The sequence below is a fragment of the Hyposmocoma kahamanoa genome, unplaced genomic scaffold (assembly GCF_003589595.1).
Source record: "Hyposmocoma kahamanoa isolate Upper Pololo Valley unplaced genomic scaffold, ASM358959v1 232, whole genome shotgun sequence".
Classification (NCBI taxonomy): domain Eukaryota; kingdom Metazoa; phylum Arthropoda; class Insecta; order Lepidoptera; family Cosmopterigidae; genus Hyposmocoma; species Hyposmocoma kahamanoa.
This window is the reverse complement of record NW_020653750.1, coordinates 6,711,474-6,735,482: the sequence shown is the minus strand read 5'-3', so window position 1 is coordinate 6,735,482 and position 24,009 is coordinate 6,711,474. Positions and strand designations below refer to the sequence as shown.

The 24,009-nt window shown below is 39.8% G+C and overlaps 1 protein-coding gene across 5 annotated transcripts in view; it reads right to left on the bottom strand.

Moving 5' to 3' along the window:
- LOC113228516 overlaps positions 1–24,009 on the bottom strand; it is a 120,367-nt gene that overhangs the window by 90,068 nt on the left and 6,290 nt on the right. For all 5 annotated transcript variants that reach the window (XM_026461852.1, XM_026461849.1, XM_026461851.1 and 2 more), the window contains exons 2-3: positions 7,006–7,430; positions 4,402–4,518 (exon numbers count right to left, since the gene is read on the bottom strand). In XM_026461852.1, coding sequence (XP_026317637.1) covers positions 4,402–4,518; positions 7,006–7,430 — 542 coding nt within the window. The remainder of the gene's footprint in view (positions 1–4,401; positions 4,519–7,005; positions 7,431–24,009) is intronic.

The following is a 24,009-nucleotide window of genomic DNA, read 5'->3' as shown; positions in this document are numbered from 1 at the left end:
AACTCCCGTTTGCACTGAAATATAGACAGGCCAACTAATGACCTGTGTGTACCTCTCTGTATATTCCAAAAAATATTCTGTATTTATTGTAATAAAGATAATGTCTCTAACAATGCCGTGCTGTTCTATTCGGTGGTGTGGGAAACAGCAAAACATCTAATTACAAAACAAACGGAATCACATTTCATCGGTAATTAAATATTAAATATGTAATTTTGCAGTTTTCGTCCATTATGGCAAAGCTCAAGTTAACTGGTAGATTTGAAGTGAAACAGTTGACGACACCCGTCAATTGTTTCGAACTCGGGCTAGCCAATCGGAACGCAGTTGTCACAGTAATAATATGGCAGAATAGTTTTCAAACAAATTAGATGACATTTCGTCTCTATTTCTGGTTATATACTCGATGGTCCCGTCACTTGGAATTATAAAAAAAAATGTCAGTACGTTGTTGATACTATGGAAAACCAGTACGCGGTAAGTACACAGAAAGCACTTGGAAATCGCACTGTAAAACCTGTAATTGGTTTTTTGAGATTCATATTACAAAACTCATATATTCTAATTTTTTTTTATTTTCACGGTAATCGCTGTTACTGTATATGAAAGGGTTAAAACCGTACGGTGGTCACCGACGTATTTGTATAAAGTAATACAAGTACACTGACAAGCCTTTAACTTCCTACTACCAAAAGTAAGTTTTTCAACCAAATTGTTTCTTTAAAACGCACTATAGTACCGGCACGCTATGGTGGCTGTTTTGACAGATTACAACAGTGAGGTGCAATCTCGATTCATTATCGTACAAAATGTAATTAAATGCGAGTCACACTATAAGTGTTTAGATTTGTAACTAGTATTGCAAGGGTAGCTGACTAAAAAGTTTTAATAAAACAAAAATATAAATGTTTACTTAATATATCGTCAATTCGAAACTGCTTTATTTTGCATTGAGCTTTAACGCGAGTTTGCCGGAGGTAGAAGTTGTGCTGTCTAGCAATCCCATAAGTGACGATCGTATTAGATTTCATTTTTTTAAATTTCGAATTTCGAAAAGCAAATACCGAGTTGTGTCTTAAAACGATACATTCCATGAATTTTACTCCACGTCACTATTACAACATGTACAGCAATTAGCTCCTTCAACGTAGTTATGAATTAATACGAAACTTGATGAGCGGGCAAACGACAAAACAGCCATTATAACGTGCTGGTACTATAGTTTTTAGCAATTCAATATATTACGGTATCGAAATGGTCCGTAAACAAACTTCGCGTCATTCAACAAGTTTTGGGGTACTAATTTAAAAGCAACTGGATGAATAACGGAGTGCACGACTGATGACTATGTCAGGTTGCAAAAACCCGTTAATCTAGACTATAATCTATAGGAAACCTAACGTAGAGTACTTGGCGACATCGTTTTTCCGTCAGAATGATTAAAAGAAAGAGAAATTATGTTATTCGTCTCTATAACGCACACACTCAATATAGCCCCACAAGACAAATCGAAAATCATTTTAATTTAAAGTAAGTTCAATGTTTTTTAATTACCTATTCAAGTGAGAGCACTTATTTCTTCTGCGAGTGCCAATGACACGAACGCCGCCTGTAGGGCAGTAGATGTACTCACAATCTCACAATCACAATCAACATAGCCCCGCACTAGGGAAACCCTATGTCGCGGGTGTCATGGACACACACATAGACAACCACAAATTACTCCCAAACTTACGAGAGAAATGAATGTAGGCCATACTAATATTTCTCCCGGCCCGGGAATCGAACCTGGGACCTCTGCGTGACAGTCGTTCGGCCACGGAGGCAGTGAAGTCTATGAATGACATGATTACAATGTTATACAGGGTGGAACGGAACGACCGACAAAGCCGAAAATATCACGTTGAGTACCCAACATACATGAGTTTTATTTACTTTAAATGTAAAATCAGAGCAGTTGAAAAATATTCGTCCAGATTTAAAACTTTCGCGGTGCAACAACCCTAAGCGAATCAATCGTGTTAGTAACTGCCTCCGTGGCCGAACGGTTACCATGCCGGACTGCCACGCAAAGGTCCCAGGTTCGATTCCCGGGCCGGGAGAAATATTTGTATGGCCTACATTTATTTCTCTCGTGAGTTTGGGTGTAACTTGTGGTTGTCTATGTGTGTGTCCATGGCACCCGCAACACAGGGTTTCCCTAGTGCGGGGCTATGTTGATTGTGATTGTGAGATTGTGAGTACATCTACTGCCCTACAGGCGGCGTTCGTGTCATTGGCACTCGCAGAAGAAATAAGTGCTCTCACTTGAATAGGTAATTAAAAAACATTGAACTTACTTTAAATTAAAATGATTTTCGATTTGTCCACGTCCCCTTTACTCTTGCAGACATTCCAGACACATTCCTGGGTGTGCCGGTCATACGCCGATGTGGTTTTCCACGCAAACACACTAATACATTTTACTTGCTTAACACAAGCACTACTTAATAACGGCATTATTCCAATAAGTTGCTGTCACAACCCAAAAACTAACAAGTAAACGTTTTTTTGTTGTAAACATGAGACCACGAGTTACCATACAACCAGGCATTTTGAACTAATTTATGAATGAAAAAGTGTTACCAACTAGACTAAAGCAAATATCACTAAACAGAATGGTCCCAGTACAGGTAAAAGACTCCTGAATATTAAGATAAAAATAATATTAAATTATAAACGATTAAACCTAATTAAATACGCGCCAAAAAATACCAATTTTTTTTTGTCGCTAGAAATAAAAGACGCTTTTGATTTCAAATCATCACATAAAGGGACAAAGTCGCTTAATTGGCAACTCTGCATAGAGATGCGCGCGGCGGCGGCGGCGTACGCGTCGAATATCATTGATTATTAAATATCGAAATGTTATTTTAAAAAGACAATTATGATAAAGAAATAACTTTCGCAATAATCGTATTGTCTGGTATAAGTACCATGAGCAATTTAAAAGTAAAAGTAAAGTAAATGCAGGTCGTTTAATGAATTGTAATAAATAATCAAATTTAATCAAAAATAAGAAAGCGAAACGTGGAGGTGGTCTGCAGACCTCCAAGATCCTCCGATTTATTTATTTTTACATTACATTTATTAAAATTTCAACTACACAGCTCAAGTTAACAGAAATTTTAGTTTTAAATGTTGATATCAATAGAATGAACTCTTCGTTTTAAAGTTAGTAAATTCTTGAGTAAATTCTTGTAGTGTAAATTAAAACTATTTCCAAATGCATTCATAAATAGACTAGTACAAAAAAAACGATCTCCCGATTATGCTAGCAAAAACAGATAACAGTTATCAAGTGTCCATCTCTAAATTTCTAAGTGACGTGATTGGCTGCCTCAATTTACTATTTTACGTTAGGGCCGGATTAAGGGTTACGAGACTATTGTAATTTGAGTACTTGACGCATGTTGTAGAACGTGTTTACTTAATTTAGTTATGTTTATATTAAGTTAGTCTTATCTTATGACGCAGGCAATATGAGTTAAACTCCTGATAGGATCATTTAGAAAACTTCACTTTTCTTAAGTTGACAACAACTTAAGAAAAGTGAAGTCTAAATGACACTGTCAACTATGCGTTGTCATAAACTACCTACAAAGGTTTAGAAACAACATGTTTCCCGAAGATTCTAGGAGAGGTGCATTTTTTCGGTAAATGTAAATATTGGGTCGTCACACATGCAATTTAGGGGTGTTAATTACTCTCAAAGTAATACACTAAAATACCCGCGTAATTAATCATCATTCACATGATGACCGATCAAAGAAAGTGGTTGATCAAAGAAAGCGACTGATGGGGTGCTGATCAACGACGGAGGTCAACGATCTACTAAATTACAAAGTTTTTGCCCTGAGTACCTCCCGGTAGTTGCCTCCAAACAGCTGTGTTTTATGATGTAGGGTTGACAATACAGACTTTTCAAGCAAATCTTTATCATTGTATAACTCGGAAACTATTACACTTAGAGCAAAAAAACTTTCAGTACAATTAAATACATATTTAAGACTCTTCACAGTTTTCCGCTTTGTCGGTCGTTCTGTTCCACCCGGTATTATTAACTAGATAGACGTCTGCTATACTTACCCCTATTCAGTTTGACATTTTCCGTTAAAAGTAACAAACAAAGTGTTTCAGAAACGTAACGTCAAAATTTATTGTTTTTATTATTGAAATCGATGCTTGTTTGTGTGTTTCTTTATGAACGGGCCACATGTTCTAGATTATCCCATAGAGTTGAAAATTGTTAATTTATATTTGTTTACACGCCAGTGTTATTTGCACTCGACATTATTTATGAAAATACAGTAAATACATTATGTATTAAGTTTCATGGTCTTATCTTTATCACAAAATTACCTTGAAATGCCATCTTCCAATTCGGGTCATTCTTTGACTCAAGAAAAAAAAAACAAGGAACAATATTGAAGTAAACAAAAAAAACGCTAGAGGTACAACGGCCGTCCATAACCTTCCCTGCAATAGAAAACTATCATTATAACATTATATTTAACGTAGTCTATTGCACATAATCACTTGAAGACGCTGACAACACCGTATAATGTAAAAAGTTTCGCAAGTAGTGTTACTGCAGAATGCAGAATAGTCAAACACGGTACCTACACTGTAACTGGTAATGTAAATTTGGGAGTTCCTGAACAATTAATGAAGATCATAAAGCAATATCATGATAATAGCGGGCTTTACACAGACACTGCCGCGAGCGATATAGCAATCGTGCGCAATTGAGCGCGTGTGTTAGGAAAGATACTGGAAGGAAAAGGGAAAGACCGCGCGATTGCGCTCATAAGTCGCGCGCGCAATCGCGCACTCAAACACGTGCCAGTTTCACGAGGTCTGTCCTGCGGTATTAGCCTTTACGCGGACGCTCTTTCCGTTGTAACAAAAATGAACACGAGCAAATGAGGGCGAAAGAACGGCAGCTTAAAAAAATTCAAACAGGTAATCGCGCACGATTCCACGTGCAGGCTTCCATGCGAGTTAGAGTGACTGTGTAAGGGGTGCTATTGGATACGTTAATTGGAAAATTATTAGAAAAAAACACACACGCTTAATTATTAAAAACCGGTGCGATCAAAATGCCTATTGCTTCACAAGTCTACGACAATTCAATCAATCAATCAGCCTATTGCAGTCCACTGCTGGACATAAGCCTCCGCAAGTGTACGCCATATCACCCGTGTTCCGCTTTCAACCACTACCTGCGACCTTCTTCAGATCGTCGGTCCATCTTGCAGGAGGTCTTACGTTACGTTTGCCGAGACGTGGTCTCCACTCGAGAACCCATCTACTCCATCGCTCATCGGTTCTGCGACAGATGTGGCCAGCCCACTGCCACTTCAGCTTGCTAGATTTCTTGACGATGTCCACAACTTTAGTCTTATGCCGGATAACTTCGTTCCGGACTTTGTTCCTTAACGACATACCCACTCTACGAGGGCAGGATGGATCGCCCCCCTGGTACGAGCTCCATAAGGGAGATCTGCCAAGCCCTCTTTCCCACGCTCCCACTCGACCTCATGGGGAGCGGAGCGCTCGCCTCAGTCCCTCATTCCTCGCCGGTAGGCGTGGACCTCTGCCAGGACCTCGGCTTCAAGGTCCCACGGCGGAGTACCGGCGAGAGCGCATGCGGCAGCGCAAGCCACCGTCATGTACGGCCTGCAAATTCGCAGGGCTTCCACCCTCTGAGGCCTCCTCAGCAGCGATTTCGTCGCCACTGATAAGGCCCCACTCCAAATGGGAGCCTCGTATAAGGCCATACTCCGGGTCACCCCGGCGTATGCCTTCTACATGGGGCTACCGGCCTCCCGAGATTAGGCAGGAGCCGACCCAACCCCGATGCAGCGCCCACTATTCGGGGAGCAAGTACACAACAGCACACCTGGGGTTGGCCTGGGCAAACGTCTCGGAAGCCGAATGATCTCAGCTGTTCGATTCCACAACCTGCACTAGGTACCTCTCGCTACGCATCCTAAGCTACGTCCCAGCTTACAGTACACACCACACTTTCACTCAAAAATTTTGCACATTCACTATCTAACACACTGCAGGAAGGTTTTCTGGCTGAGACTAGCTCCCGGACGAACTGGACAGCATTACATCACGTAGTAAGATTCAACTTAGGTTGTGCACGTTGTTCGCTCCTAACTTGGATCCTTCACATGCACTAGGTACACATACAAGGTCCGAGTCATTTGGGTGTTTATAACTTTAATCAGTGGTATCTGGAGTACGTCGTCTCGCTATAGACAGCCCTTGACCCTCTGCGTTGGGTCTGGTTAGAGCTGTAACCTTATGTAAGGGGATCATAGAATGGTAATTGTTAGACGCATTCAAATGGTATTCAAACTACCTTGCATAACTTATCATCACCCTCTAGTTCTTGAAGCAGACACGGCAGCTTTCGAAGTAGGGAAGCGTAATTAAATAGCAGCATTTCAGCATTTCGAATGTTGGAAAGTTGTCAGATACATTTTTTTTACAAAAATACCAAAATGGAATAACAAAAAAATTAAATACAATCATGTTTTTGTTTCTGCGAAATTGAGTTTTTTATGAAACGCTGTTACTACGATGTTTTAAGTGTGCCGAGCCACTTCCTTGAATGTACCGCCGCCAAAAACTTTGTAAAACACATGAGTGTTTCAAAATCGTTAATTTCACGTGTGCGAATTGTATACGTATATGTTTTTTATTTTACTTCCGGACATTGGTCGGCCCCATTTTCAGGAATATTTTTCATTTCGAAGAAAACGCACGTTTGTGGCCGACATTTGTGCTCAATACTACTTGAATGAATTTAGTGCATTCGACTTCTGAAGTTTTAAAACGAATTCCAAACTGATTTCCAAATATAAAGCGGCACTTAACCATACTTATGTAGTAAATACTTAAACAGTTAAACACATTTTTTAAATTAATGAAAAATAATATTGTACTCACATAAAAATAATTTCCTATGGCTATTTCTTCAGATCGTGGTCGTAATAATGGAAAATAAAATATTGGAAAGCTATGAAAATATGTTACTGCTGTTGACCTGTTCCGAAGTTCAGATTCATCTTCAGTCTCATCATCTCTATACAATAATTTTGTACGAGGAATAGGGCGGCCTATATTATAATGGCGGAGTCCCCTTTGATCAATGTAGTCCCACACATCAATCACTTCAAGTGGATCTTTTTCGGCTATCGTTGTCCACGGGGATGTTTCTTCTATTTCCGAATAGCGTATTCTCATTTTGTTTTTAGGTAGATTTTTTTTAATATATGGCTGCAGTTCGGTCGAAACATAGGCCTTTTGAAGTTTCCGGTTTCGATCAGTTAGCTGCTTATTATTAATTTTGTCTCTCGAACCACGCGTAAGTTCTAAAACATTAAAATGAATTTATATTATATATTTTTTAAATTTATTTATTCAAAATCAGGCAAGGCCCATATAACATTTACCTTAAAGCAAGTGAGGGGACGAACAAGTAATCGTGTGCCTGATGGTAACCTATACGCTTGTCCATAAAGGTTGCAGTGCCACTCAAGAGCTTTAAATCGCAACACCCTGACACCCTAAGTATAAGTTGATAAGTTCAATGTGCCTGTAATTTGACCAGCACACTCACTCTTCAAAACCAGAACACAGATTAACTTACATATGTATAATATCAAAATTAAATAATTATTCTATACAAATTGCACTTGTCGGCGTCGTGTAACGCAATCTGGTGTCACGTAACCTGTCTCGGAATCGCCGATATATGACACTCATCGGCTGAAACTTTTCCTTCATGAAGGTCGACAGCTGTTGGGTTGGCACCACGGAAGAAAGAAAAGAATGGAAATGACATCGAGCTACATTTGTTTGGCAACGAGCATCAAAACCGGTGTCGCCACACGCACAAATTTGGAAACGTAATCTTACATTAGTACATGGATAACATAATTTTGATTGCTTATAAATTATCAAACGAAAATAGACAATAATAAAAAACCTTTGATAAAAAATATTGAAACTTGTTTGGATCTGACAAGGTTTTATTATTACTAGTCACATAAAAGCTAAGAATCCTATGAACATCAACTTCTTGGAAAAAAAGCAAAAAGTTGACAATCTACAGATAGGGATGTGACGTTTAATTGATATCGACATTGTTTTATAACTAGCGGAATATTGAACTAGGCATTGCTTTATACTTGCTATAATTAGGGTTAATCACGGAGTATATGGAAACGGCATTTAAAGCAATTTCGAGAACTAGTGTAACTGACTTTTACACGCACATATTTGTTACCAAATACGCATAAGGTTTTACTACACGCAAATATTAATTGATATTAGCTAAGCAGGCGTGTGTGTATATGTAGCTTCATGCTACAATCACAGTATTAATGATTTATTATACTGTCATTGTACTTTCATTATACTACTACATTTCAAGTCAATCCGATCACTAGAAGGGTTGAAATATTAAAACACAGTCATCATAAAAATCTTTATTCTCCCTGAAATATGATATATTTGCTCAACAATTACCTGTTTCTGAACTGACTGAACATGACTACACCTATAGCGTCGACGAGCTTGTCAAGAATATGAAGATACTTATTTCCGAAGGCGAAGAAGCGAATCATTTGTTTCAAGAAAAATAACTGACAATTCTTCAGAAATGTTTTCACATTTAGATGTGGTCTATAATTTGTGAAGGCGACTCTGAGCTTCATGTCCACCTGATTAACCAAATGATTTATTTCTTAATAAATTTTAAGGTTGTTATTCATATGTATATAATTTAATGTGATGTCATAAAATGCCTATAGCAAATGGCGCTACATTTAGTACGTACCCAGCTTTTATTGTCTGTTGTTTCAGCCCATTTCTCCTTTAAAAAGGTCCCGGCGCGAAACTAAAAAAAATCAATACAAAAACTGCAAATGTAAATCATGCCTGTGATAAAATTAAGAACTCAAACGGATGAAAGTTGTTCAGCTAGAGTCTTCGCGTGCTTATATAGATCCCACAGCGGGGATGCGGAGACAACTAGGCTCTTTGACCAACTGAGCCAGGCGACTCTTGACGCGCAGGCGCAGTTCCCATCTGCGGAGATGGTCGTGTTGGGGGACTTTAATGCTCACCATGAATCATGGTTAAGTTCCCTCAAGACTGACCATGCAGGAAGAACTGCCCACACTTTCGCTCTCACGCATGACTTGACCCAACTGGTAACCCAGCCCACCCGGGTTCCAGACATATCGGATCATGCACCCTCTTTGCTTGACCTTCTGCTCGCGAGTCACCCTACCTACTACACAGTATCAGTCAGCGCCCCCCTGGGAAGTTCTGATCACTGTTTGGTTGGGTGTAAGGTTTCCCAAATGCCTCCAACTAAGCTGAAGGAGGTCACTCGTCGCATTTGGCACTACTCGTCGGCGGATTGGGATGGTATGCGCGACTACTTTGCGTCCATCCCTTGGTTGCAGCACTGCTTTGCGGGAAAGGATGCCTCAGCAGCTGCCGATGCTGTTGTCGATGAGATTGGAACGGCTATGGATTACTACATACCGTCTTCCAGTGTCATCGCCAATCGCAGAGGACGCCCTTGGTTCAATCGCGAATGCATGGACGCTGTTAGTGAGAAACAGGCTGCATATCGTGGTTGGACCAGGGGTCGTGCAACAAAGGATCCCAACCTTGCGTCCCTTAAAGCAGCCTATAACAAAGCAACCAAGTCTTGCAGGAGGGCTTACATAAGAGCGGATGCCCAGTGCGTTTCACGGATTGGCCAGAAGCTGGTAGCCCATCCCACCGGTAGCCGTGCCTACTGGAGCCTGGCCAAAGCCGTGCAGTCCAATTTTTGTCGTTCGTCGCTGCCGCCTTTGAGGTATCCCAATGGATTTTTGGCCTATGGCCCCGAAGAGAAAGCCAATTTATTGGCCGACCTTTTTGGGGCTAACTCGCGCATTCACGACCAAGATGCGCAACCGCCGTCAATTCCCCACTGCGGAGTCACAATGCCTGATATAGTTATCAGACAATGTGATGTCCGCAAGGAATTGCAGACTCTTGACGTGCGGAAAGCCTATGGTCCGGATGGGATACCTCCTATCGTCCTTAAAAGGTGTGCGGCGGAGTTGTCTCCCGTACTGACGCGCTTATACCGCCTCTCATACCAATCTGGTAACGTGCCCCTAGCTTGGAGGGAGGCCAACGTGCAACCTATCCCCAAGAAAGGAGATCGGTCTGATCCGGCAAACTATCGCCCAATAGCTGTCACTTCAGTGCTCTGCAAAGTGATGGAGCGGATTCTAAATATCCAGATAATCCGGCACCTGGAACGTCACTCCATTCTTAATGATCGACAGTACGGGTTTCGGCCGAACCGATCAACGGGTGACGTTCTAGCGTATCTAATGCATCTCTGGGGTGAAGCTATCGACAAACAGGGCGAAACCTTAGCGATAGAAGATTGCGTGTCCTTGTTAACGGAGGCACTTCGCGGCTCGTGACAGTTAATGCTGGGGTGCCACAGGGCTCCGTGCTGTCGCCCACGCTGTTCCTTCTGCATATCAATGACTTGTTGCCTTTTGGCAACATTCATTGCTATGCAGATGATAGCACAGTGCACGGTTGCTATTATAAGCAATCGTCAAGCACCCGGGAGGACCCTGAGAGAAACCGGGAAAAACTTGTCGATGAGCTCAACCATGTTTTGGAACATATATCGTCGTGGGGCTCCCGAAACTTGGTTGAGTTCAACGCCAAGAAAACCCAGGTATGCGCGTTCAGCTCCAAAAAATCCCCATTCCTTCCACTTCCCCATCTTCAGGGTACAACGCTGACGCTGCAGGACAAGCTCAGCCTACTGGGGATGAGCATCCGGAAGGACATGAGCAACAAAGATTATATCGAGAGCGTCATCTGTACCGCGTCGCGCAAGCTTGGCATCCTGAACAAGGTGCACCGATTTTTTACTCCAGAGCTGCGATACCTGTTATATAAAGCTCAGGTCCGAAGCAGCATGGAGTACTGTTCGCACCTTTGGGACGGCTCTGCCAAGTACTTGCTCGATGCCCTAGATGGACTGCAGCGCTATGCCTTCCGTGTTGTCAACGATCCTCATGTAACTGAGCATGCGGAGTCGTTACAGCTTCGCAGAGATATAGCGTCTCTTAGCGTATTCTATCGCCTGTACCAGGGCGAGTGCTCTGAAGAGTTATTCAACCTTATCCCTTCCTCTCCTTTCCATCAGCGGACCACCCGTGCCGGACTGCGTTGGCACAGTTGGGCGGTCAGTTCAATACCGTCCCGCACTAAAAAGTTTGGCAATTCGTTTTTATGCCGAACCATCAAATTGTGAAACCAACTCCCGGCGCATGTATTCCCTCCCCTCTATAACATCGGGTCCTTCAAACGTAGTGTGAAGAAGCATTTGGCCAGACCGGCAAAATGATAGTGACGGAGTGAAGATATTTGTGTTTTCCATCCGTTACTCTCATCTCTGGACTGTATTCGCACTTTCCATCAGGCGCGGTGCAGTCATTTTGCCGAGTCACAATAAAAAAAAAAAAAGGTTCTGTGCTTGGACCTGTTCTGTACACACTCTTCACAGCCGACCTGCTACAAAACCCAAAGGCCACCGTTGCTACCTTCGCTGATGACACGGCGTTACCAGTCTCAAGTAAATGTCCAGTTGAAGCATCCGGACTCCTTCAAAGCAGCTTAAACGAAATGGAGGATTGGCTAACAAAATGGAGAATTCCTGCTAGTGAGACTAAATTAGTACACCTTTAGGAAATATTTATACAGTTGATAGTTTTAGTGTAGATAGCCCTATCTACACTATCTATATCTTTTATATCTGTTTTTGTTAATAATGTAAGGTGCAAGTTGGTGGATACTAGTGCTTCGGTTTCAATAATCTCTCGTTGTTTTGCAGAAAGGTTACATTTGCAGATTGATGATACTTCGAGTTTTCCATTGCATACAGTGGGCGGAATGCCAATAAAAGTGCAGGCGCCCACCAAAGTGTCGTTGACAATTAATGGAAACAAATACCTATAGAGGTTGCTTATTGAGCAAGGTGATGAGGAATTTCTTATCCTCGTCCAGGACATTTTAAAGGAATATAATTTCAAGTTGTCAAAATTGAAAATTGACAATAAAATTTCTTTTAAGTCCATGACAGATATCGAGTCAAAGAAAGAAAAGTCGTCTATCGGGCCGGTATCAAAGAGTTCTGATAACTTGGCGGTAAAGAACTCGGAATATATACATTCTGCTCGGTTATCGGAAATAAAGAAAAAAGCTGACGTAAGTGGCAAGACGGGTCAATGGTGTCAAAAGGGTAATTTTTTAGAAAAAATTTATAAATACGTTTTGCCGTAAGTGCGTAGTTCGTATGAAAATAAAATTCGTCGGAAAATGACAATTTTAAACGTGGTTGTGTAAGTGTTGCGGAAAATTTACGGGACAATTTTAGGGAAACGAGCAGCCTTGATTGGTTCGCACAAAGAGTAGATAGGAAGTACACGGTCAGAACAGAAGCGGAATTTTGATAAAAAAGATAGAGTTGCTTTGATGTCCAGGAGATATGATGATATGCGGAAGTTAGGTTAACTAGATCTACTCCTAGTTTGGTAACAGGATCTCTGGTAGGCAGGATCTGGTGCATGTGAATAGGTTGAAAAGGTTCTATAGTGGAGAGTTTAATGATTTTCAGTTTATAGTAGGTAATAGGTTGTTTATATTTTATTGTTAAATGTTTGTTAATCTTTTGTTTGTTCTTCATATGGAGCCATGACGACGGTGTATCTTGTCGAATGTTTTGATGAATTTTTTATTCCGTCGAATGCAGACATGAAAGGACAGGAGGAGATGGACTACCGACTTGTATGAATATAACTTATTTTTTATTTTTCATTTTATGGATATATTATCCTGTGTATGTACATAGTTGTTGGTCATTCGTCCAGATGAACAGGAACTGTCTGCATTCAAGGGAAAATATATTTGTTTAATTATTAGGAATCCGCCATATGATATATCGTCATACCATATTTGTGTTAGGAAACGTTGTTGTTAGGATAATTTGGGTGTTGTTTTAATTTGTTCAAAGAAAGTAAGAAAGTTTGGTGAAACGTGGATAGCTACAGGATGAGGACGGAGGCAGCTGGGAGATCAATATTGATGTTCCCCAGTGGCGTCATCGTATCAGCGTGCACGATGAGGATTGTTATTTGTTTGGAATTATATAAAAATTATGGTAGGATTTAGGTTAAGTAGGAAGCTTGAATAAAGAATTAAGGTTTTATAGCTAGGATACCTAAATAGCTAGGATAGCTAAAAAATATATTTAGATTGTTTGATTAGGATGTGGTCATAGTCTGTCCTTTTAGATAGATTTTTGGCAGATTAAAGCCACAGCCTTCTCGGTGGTTTTGTTTGTTAGTAAGTGATAGCTTCCGAGCAGTGTGTGGCTAGCCTATAGTAAAGGCTGATCACATATTATGTATGTTGCCTATCATAGGTAGGGCACTAGCTAAGGGATGTTCACCCCTTCAGTTGTAAGGAAGAGGGATGTGGTACAGGCAACTTAGGTTTTGTATTTAGAATTATAAAAATAATAGAGTGTTGATGTCAAACAGACATCTAGGAGTTCTGGACAAAACTTTGAAATCGAATACACGTATAAAGTTATAATTATGATATAATCGTCGTTTATATTTATAAACTACCTCTCGCTACGCTACCCAAGCTACGTTCCCATGCTATAGTACCCTCTTTCCAACAAAAAAGAATAATCGAAATCGGTTCATCGCGTAATATATACTCAAAAAAATACAATCGAATTGAGAACTCCCTCCTTTTTGAAGTCGGTTAAAAATAATATGTATCGATGTTCGTTTTGAACTTAGTTATTTTATACATATAAACGAGAAACATTTTCTGGGCAGAAATTGATTCACCACCTCCGCCCTCGTCCACTTAGTGTCAAATTACATCATTTTAAGGCGAGGTACTTCAACGTGAACATTGAGAAGTGGGGGCCGCCGTCCCGCAATTTGCGCGTTTAAAGTTAATATAAATAAAATAAGAACAGGCGCAGAAAAATTGACACAGACCCGACGTTGATAAATGTGAATTTAATTGAAGACATCAATCCGTTGAAGACATGTGGAAAACCAAAATTTAGCAGGTTCTCTGTAGTGTTTAAAGAGAAATATATAAAAAATGTATGCAAGTTGAACATTTTTATTCTTAAATAATTCCTTTTAGACTTTTCGGGATTTTATATGATCGAGTAAAGTATATTCTATCGTGTAACGAACTAGCACATTCTTTAGACAACATCCTTAGGTGTATTGCAAATTTTTTATAAGACCGTTATTTAATTGTAAATACCTAAACCATTTGATAATAGCAAAACAGTTTATCCCGCTTCTCCTCCGATGACTCGCCTTGAGAATATTTTTTTAAATAGTTATGCATTAACTATTATAGTTGTTCAGTATTAACTAGCGTGTTTCTACTTCAACGTAAACAATAGGGGTAAACTAGACCCCTCATAAAAAATGTTTTTTCGTTTTGGTGTCATTTTACGTACTATACGAATGTAATACCTGATATATTTTAATACTTTTCAATACTTACATCAAAAGTAATATTTATTTTAGAACCAAACAAACGTGTGTGATTGGCCAATATACCGGAAATCACTCTTGGTAAATGTATGTCAATGAAGTCGTAACCAATATCGCTGATGACAAATAAAACAACCGTTGTGATACCTACTATCGCCCAAAAGAACGCCGAAACAATTACGCATCCAAAAAACTGGAACACAAAGAAAACAATTTTTAGCTGGTAAGGAGTTTGTCAATTAAACACGTGGTCTTAATAATTTTAGAGTGTGTGTTGAATCATGCCCAAACTCTAGATTTTTGATCAATGTCGTCTACTCCTTACCCAATTTTTGGATAGGACATTAAAGATTTTTATTCTTTATTCTTATTCGATTGTAACTCGCCTTATTGGATTTTAATTTTTTTTAAACCATCTAAGATTACGCACCCACCCTAACTCTAATAAAAAAGGAATAATAATATCGTTAAATTGTAAAAACATCAAATCCAAGGGATTTGGTAGGGATTCCAAGGGATCCATTTTTTCTTGCATAAACTTGGGCGCAATGATAGTACTATCATATATTTTTTTGTATATAAAATTACGGCGAATTCATAAAAAAATAAAATAGAATTTATCAATCACTTGTGCCACCCAAAATTATCGTTTAAACATATTATATGACTGGCAACATAATAATTATACATGGCAATGTCTATACTTTAAATAGTAGGTATCCAACAATCGGGATTATTTAAAAAAGCATACATTTAAATGATTTTTTAAATTTGCAAAAGCAGCAGACAAAAATCTAAACGGTCATCTTTATTAATGATTGATCCTCTTTCTCCGAGATTTAATAAATTGATGAATATTTTAATCTGTTCTGAGCTACGCAAAGAATATTTGATTTGTATAAATTAACTTTGATAGTTTTATGTTGGGCCTCAAAACTAAGACAAATGAGCATTAAAAGTAAAATTTAGATACTTATTTTTAAAACTAAGTAAATGTTGATTATATTTATATACTAATATTATATCGAGTTCCTAGGTTTTCGCGATTGTTACACATAGGAATATGTTTTAATTTATTCTAATTTCTATTATTAATTAATAATAAACTGAACTTTATAAAAATTCATTCAATAAAATAATTTGTAAAACTTAATGAAGCGTAAATTGCAATGTTTTCTTTGTAAAATTAAAAATAAGGTATTTAATTAATAACTATTGTAACTATAGTGAAAAAATAGGGTGGTTTGCATCAATATTAGACATAACTGGTTGAAGAATGTACCACCTCAGTCAACCGTGACCATGGGACCTGTAAAGGGCCCGAAACGTCGGTTTGTTTGAAAAAACAAATATACGCGATTTAAATCCGGAAAAATAGTTACTTATATTAATTATAATATCATTTGACCAGAAAACATGTTCGGAAACTCAAGTAAATTGGTTTCAGCATTTCATATACTAACCTAACCTAACCTACTGAGTATAGGGCGCAACCAAGATTTATTACGAGATCAATATCAAAAGTTGTACTGGTTATAAATGTCATCAATCATTAAAAGAAAAGATCAATAATAAAAAAAGAGGATGAAATATTATTTTTGAATACCAAACATTAATTCAGTATGCTTAAACATAAAGATAGTGTTACCTTGAATACAGCTAATTTATAATTTATCCATAGATCAACTAAATATAGATGGAACAATTAATATATACATATATCAAACTTTAAAAAACTATCGTTGTCACCTCATTAGCTCGGAAAGGCTTTCTTTCTCATTAGAAACCTGCGCGCAAAAGTGTTTTTTGCACGCTAGCCTGGAAAGGGTTTTTGAAATTCGAACTGACGATGGACTAGTGCACCTAACTTTTTATTTCAGACCAAAAAAAAAGGTAATGGTACTACACGATTTGTCGTACATTACTTATTTAAATAATGTTACGGAAAAATATATTTTAAAACATATTAATCATTTTAAAACATATTAACCATTGTTTACTAAAACTTGTGGCTCCAAACTTGTCAAGCCCCTTGCCTTAATTTTCAACCGCTCCATGTGAGACGGCGTTTTTACGACCCAATGGAAAAAAGCTCGAATTGTCCCAATTTATAAAAAGGGTGATGAGGCATGGGCTACAATATTTCCAATTATCGTCCAGTATCCATTTTGTCAACTTTTTCTAAATTATTGTAACCCAATTTGTAACCCATAATATATAATCACATAAATAATCACACACTACACAAGGAAAACATTTTGTACAACGAATAAGCGGTACTTATATAGAGAAACGTAGTTATGTTATACTGGAAAGTTTTGTTTTAGTGCTTTTGAATTGTAATAATATATAATAAAAAAAGTGAATACACGTACTATAACTATCTTGAACCTTATGATCGTAAAGAAGACAAAGCAGAAGACATAGCAGAGCCACAATATTTGTGCAGCGTTTAATATATCAGCCAAATCCCATATTGAGCGTAGCTGGCTAAGAATCTATAAAAACAGAATTTCTTTAAGGTTTATCCTATCAAGTGCAGTCGCTTGTAATGGTCATTCGATAGCGATATGTCGAGCTTCACAAGAACTCTAATGTTCGGTGGAAGAAATGATGACGCTGCAAGAGCGCAACCGGAAGAACCAAAATGACTTGGTCCATCCCCCGTAAACCTGCAAATCTACGGCGAGTCAATATTCTACACGTGTTATTAGTCTTATACAAATGTTACCGATTCTGGTATAGAATGTTCAAAATGAATAGATTCCTCACTCGTTCAAATGCTCGTGAATGCTTTCTCATTTGATTTTGAATGTTCATTACAAGTGAATGCTACTGAGCATACAGACAGACATATATATACACATCGAGTTCTTAGGTTTTCGCGATGGTTACACATAGGAAATGAAACTATTTTTCCGGATTTAAATCGCGTATATTTGTTTTTTCAAACAAAACGAGGTTTGTTTGAAAAAACAAATATACAAAACAAGGTTATCCGGAAAAATAGTTTCATTTCCTATATATATACACAGATTATATTTTTGTAAAATACAAACTTTGTTTTATATTTATCGAAATAAATAAAAGAAATTAAGAAAAGGACTCCGTTCGTTCGACAAAGCTGTTCATTTTTAACAATATCACGGACCACAAGAAGATTTTCAGGAAAGACCTTTTCTTATTAAAAAGCATTCAGAATACATAGTAGTACTAGGTACCATTTCAATGTTAATAATTATTGTGAAAGGTATGGGGCTGTATGTCTTTCACAATCACCAGGTTTTCCTTTTACCAAATTTTTTTGCATTTTCATTTTATTTTAGTAGTTTTATTTTAATTTAATCAAGAAAGTTTGTAAAACAGTTGTTGTTGCGGTCTGGGGCTATTGCCACATGAGTAAAAAAAAGAAACAGAGAACAAAGCTTCATACAGCGTGCAAAATTTATACCTATTTTGGTAGGGTTGGCACAAGAGAATAAAATTAAATAAACAAAACTTTATCGTTTGATAGCATATTTTATTACAAATGGCTTATTCTAAATATTTTTTTTATCATTTTTGTTTTTCAATAATTTGTTGTGCCTTTAAATTGAATGGTACCTGTATTCTAAATCTATCGTAAAGTATTTTTAAACAATCCAATGGAAAAGTACATGGCACATGAAATTTACAATTTTGCATACGTTTTAGTATGTCACTACCAATATTAAAAGTGTTTAATTCTGTAATTTGACCTCGTTTTACACCAAATTTTAAAAGGAGCTCTCCTCGCCCTACTGCTACAACCACTCCTGTCGTCGACTGAGCGCCGACTGGCTGGCGGCCCGCGCGCGCGATGTATTTACGTGTGAGCGAGAGCGAGAGGCACATATATAGTTTCTCTCTCTCTCTCTCTCTCTCTCCAACTTATGTTTGGGGAGTACGTTATATTTTATAAATTTTGTATAAAGGTAGGGGCTGATTTCGAAATAAATGTTAATTGCGAGCGAGACATCGAGCGTTTCACTTCTCCAACTAACAACCCTCCGAGCATCCGCTAAAGTAGTGACCCCGACGTGATTTTGAAGCGAAAATGGAGAATGAAGACAAACCTACCGAACCCTCATTCGACATGGCTGCAGTCTCAATCCAGTCCAGAATATTACCCTTTTGGCGCGAACATCCGCGACTATGGTTCGCACAATTTGAAGCTCTTGTTGAACCGTTAAAAACAAGCAACGAACAAAAATATCGCTACGTTTTAGGCGTACTACAACCGTCGGACATTCAACAAATCGGCGACTTAATTTTGAGACCTCCACCGCACGGGAAGTACACTGCTTTAAAAACGCGGCTACTGTCCGTGTATGAAGAATCTGAAGATCAACAATTCCAGAGGCTTGTTAGCGGACTCGAGCTGGGTGACCAGAAGCCCACGCAGCTACTGAGGCGAATGAGAGAACTGGGCGGAACATACGCAACGGACGATGCGCTCAAGGTGCTGTGGATGAATCAACACCGAATCGTCTCTGGATACTCTAGCTGTCATGGCAGATAAGATGAGGGAATATACAGAGCCACCAACCATCGCAGCGATCAATCGCCCATTCACACCGGCCAGCGCAATGTCAAGCACCATCACGCCATCGCCAACCCACTCGTCACCAATGACCGCAAACGTGCACATCGACGTACTCTCCAAGCAAGTAGAACGTATAACACTCGAGATTGCTGAGCTACGTAGAACGAGAGACACTTCAAGACACCGTAAACCTTACAACCCACGGCGCCGTTCACGATCACGGTCATCCGCCAGGCGTAGCTCTAACATGGAAAATGGCGAGTGGCTATGTTATTACCATCATCGTTTTGGCAACCGAGCACGACGCTGCGAATCACCATGTGCAAAACGGAAGCAGGTGGAAAACTAAATTCTACACCGACTGTAGCGGGAATCGGTGTAGCCAACAGAAGCAACCGCTTATGTGTCATCGACGTGGACAGTAGCGAACGCTTTCTCGTCGAAACATTGACACTAAACCTTGGACTTCGACGCTGTTTCCGCTGGACTTTCATCGTTGCCGAAGAGAAGACTTCAATTCTGGGAGCCGATTTTTTACGCCACAACAAGATCACATTACATGATCGACCGCAATCACGTGTACCACGACATTTTGAAGCAATATCCAGACGTTCTGCGACCCATGTTACTAAAGAGCCCGACGAAGCACCAGGTGGTCCATCGCATCGACACATCGGGGGCGCCACTATATGCTAGACCACGCCCCCTTCCACCGGACAAGTACCAAGCTGCGAAAGTCGAGTTTGAACGCATGATGGATATGGGGATATGCCGTCCATCGAAGAGTCCATGGGCCAGCCTGATCCATGTTGTTAAGAAGAAAGACGGCAGTCTACGTGTATGCGGGGACTATAGAAGACTAAATGCAGTAACGCAACCCGACAGATACCCAATACCAGGAATTCAGGTCTTCACGTATCAACTTCATGGCAAAAAAATATTTTCCAAACTCGACTTGAAGATGGCTTACTACTGGATTCCCATATCGAGTGAAGACGCAGAAAAGACAGCAATTATAACACCGTTCGGGCTGTTCGAATTCAACTGCATGACGTTTGGCTTACGTAACGCGAGTCAAACGTTTCAGCGCTTCATGCACGAAGTACTACGAGGTCTTAATTGCTGCATCACCTTCGTCGACGACGTCCTCGTGTTCTCCGAAAATGAAGAACAGCACAAACTGCACATTCAAGAAGTACTCGAACGTCTCAACAACTACGGTGTTACATTGAATATAAGCAAATGCGACTTCGGAAAAACAAAAATCAACTTCCTCGGTTATGAAGTATCAGGAGCCGGCATAAAACCCACTGACGAGAGAACAGAAGCCATATCAAATTACCCGAAACCACAGACCATCCAAGAACTCAGACGCTTCCTGGGCATGTTGAACTTCTACAGAGACTGCCTACCCCATCAAGCCGAACTGCAAACTGAATTAAATAAGTTCCTGCACAACAAAAAGAAGAACGACAAAACCCCCGTCGACTGGACACCTCTCGCCGAACAAGCTTTCAATAACTGCAGACAAAGCATATTGGAAGCCACCCTGCTATCACATCCAGTCGCTGGCAGTCCACTCTGCATGATGACCGATGCCTCGGATCGGAGCATCGGTGCAGTTCTCCAAATAAAGATCGACAATACATGGAAACCACTAGCCTTTTTCTCCAAGACAATGAGCGACACCCAGCGACGTTACAGTGGGTACGATCGTGAATTATTAGCAATGTACGCAGCTGTGAAGCACTTCAGAAGGCTAATTGAAGGAAATGACATCACCATCTACACTGACCACAAACCGTATGCGCTGACGCGGGCAGACAGCAGCAGCGATACACCCCGGAGAGAAAGGCAGCTGCACTTTATCAGTCAATTCTGCACTGTAATCAAATATATACAAGGGGAAAATAACGTTGTCGCAGACGCATTATCGCGAGTTGAAGTGATAAGTTGTCCTTCGGTGATCGATTACATGAAGTTGGCTGATGATCAAAATGAAGACGAAGAACTGAGGACGCTACGTAAAAAACCCAACTTAAAGTTTACTGAACTCACTCTACCCGGACTGCAGCGACCAATCACGTGCGAGATTTCATTATCGACGCCCCGCCCATATTTGCCAACTGCATATCGCTTCGTTGCCTTCAGAGCACAACACGATCTCTGCCATCCAGACGTACGCACCACGAGGAAGCAAATAGCAGCAAAATTTTTCTGGCCGCACATGAATCAATACACGGCCAACTGAGCAAGAAGCTGTATTGCGTGCCAGCGCGCCAAAATACATCGTCACACGGTCACACCAGCCGGCGAGTTTCCTCAATCGCAGAGATTCGAACACATTCACCTCGACATCGTCGGACCCCTGCAGTCATCAAGCGAGTACCGTTATTGCGTAACGATGATTGACCGATTCACCAAGTGGCCAGAAGCCGTTCCAGTCCGTGACATCACCGCCGATGTCATCGCGAAAGCGCTGTACGACGGCTGGATAACGAGATTCGGCTGCCCGCTCCGCATCACCACAGACCAGAGGCGGCAGTTTGAGTCGGCGCTATTCAAATCATTAATGCACAAGTTCGGCATTACACGATTACGTACTACCGCGTATCACCCGCAAGCTAACGGACAAGTCGAGAGATGGCATCACACAGTTAAGACAGCGCTTATGGCAAGAGGCACGACGACAGAATGGGCTCAAGAATTACCCACAGTACTACTGGGCCTACGTACTGCATTGCGAGCCGACAACAATCTCAGCCCAGCCTTAATGACGTACGGTGCTACACAACGTTTGCCGGCCGACTTCTTCGTGCCATCAAAAGCGAACAACGACGACTGCGAATTCGTACGACAATTAATTGGCAAAATGGCATCGCTGATACCTACACAGAGCCGAAGCATCACACCCAGCAAGCTGTTCATGCAAAAGGTCTTCGCTACGTGTACTCATGTATTCCTGCGCAACGACTCGGTCCGCCCTCCGCTGTCTCCACCTGAAATAAATGTTAGTTGCGAGCTAGACATCGAGCGTTTCACTTCTCCAACTAACAACCCTCCGAACATCCGCTACAAAAACAATCTTAGATTCAGGATCAAATATAGAAAGCGGCCGTAAACAAGTTGTTACTGGGCAACGTATACATAGATACCAAAAATTACAAACAAACACGATGCGCTACGTGTATACCGGCAGCCCTGGGTATCGATTCAGAACCTTACGGTAACTCAATTGCCGATCGATTTGATTTGTTTGATATAGTATGATTTCTTTTCATTTTTATTCACAACACCCGAATCGAACGTCAAACTGTACGATTACTCGAACTTCTCGACCGGCAAAGGCTACAAACGTTATTCAGAACACAGTCATCGAATGAAAGTTACCGAACGTCCTACCGTACCTCCGTTCGCGACTAAGCCGCTGGTGCTGGTGCTGGTGCTAAGGTGCTGGTGGTAAGCTTGTATTAGTGTACCTGTCATAGCGCAGTTTTATGAAGCTTTGTCTCTGTTCCGTTTGTGCTATTGCATTTAAACTATATAAAAGTGGGTCCACATTTGTGACATATCACACGCACCGAAACTCCGTTACATGCCACGGGTACTTGCTACGTAAATGTGGACGCTAGGACGGACTGTGACAACGCACCGAGATCCTGTGTATTGTGTGTGTGGATTTTATTGTGGATATTTACGTAAACACGCGTATTCCATTCAATTAATCGATTCTAAATATAATAATTTTTGTTCAAGTATTTGTTGATTACAAGTAGTCGTAATAATAATATAGTAGAAAAATACTAGAATAAGATATTTGTCCTTTATTTTACTTGTTTTTAAAAAATGTTGATTACTTAAAAGAATTAAGACTTTAATTTTTAATCGACTTTTAATATTGAAATTATTGTCCTTCCAATAAAATGAGCTTATTATATAACATCTTTTTGTAATAGAAGATCTACGATAACTTAAATAATGAATACGCACGTCAATAAATGAACTTGCTACTGTCTTAATCAATTTTACTAGATGGTTTTCTGTTGGTAATTGATCAAATTGATGAATACCAAGACAAATGAAAATGTTACTGTTGACAAAATATCATTTGCTCACTGTATTCGGACATTCGAGGCAACGTGCTACAAAAATTATCGAAATTACAGATACTACTGATAATAGATACTACAAAATTGAAAAAAAAACGAATCGTTACTAACAAATATATTATCGTGCCCAAAGTAAGTTAAATTCACTTACTTGCCGCTGTTACACTTCAGAACGCGCTCGACCGTTATCGTAGATAAACACCAATCGAAAACGCGAAAAATGCATAATTGTGCCAATGTAAACTGCAAAAGCACTATAACTGTGGATAAACGAGTAAACAGTGACGTTTTCTTCCACGGGCAAGTGATTTTGTAATCAGGAGATGCAAACAAAATGCAACCGAGTGTATGCCTTATGTTTTGTAATACATTGCGGCTTTTACTTGGTGCGATATATTTGTGATCTTTTGTTAATACGCCATGAATATCGAACTTTTGTATAATGCATTCAGTTTCGTGGTACGGCCGCTTGTTATATTTCTTTGGCCAAATTTAACATTTAGTGATTATACGTTAGGCAACACTTCTCGAATCTGATCGATTTTGAAAACAAAGGGACGTAAATTATTATGACCTTAGCAATATTATAAAAACATTCTATAACTCTTTTGTTATAACGTTTAGTAACGTTTCGTTTTTTTTT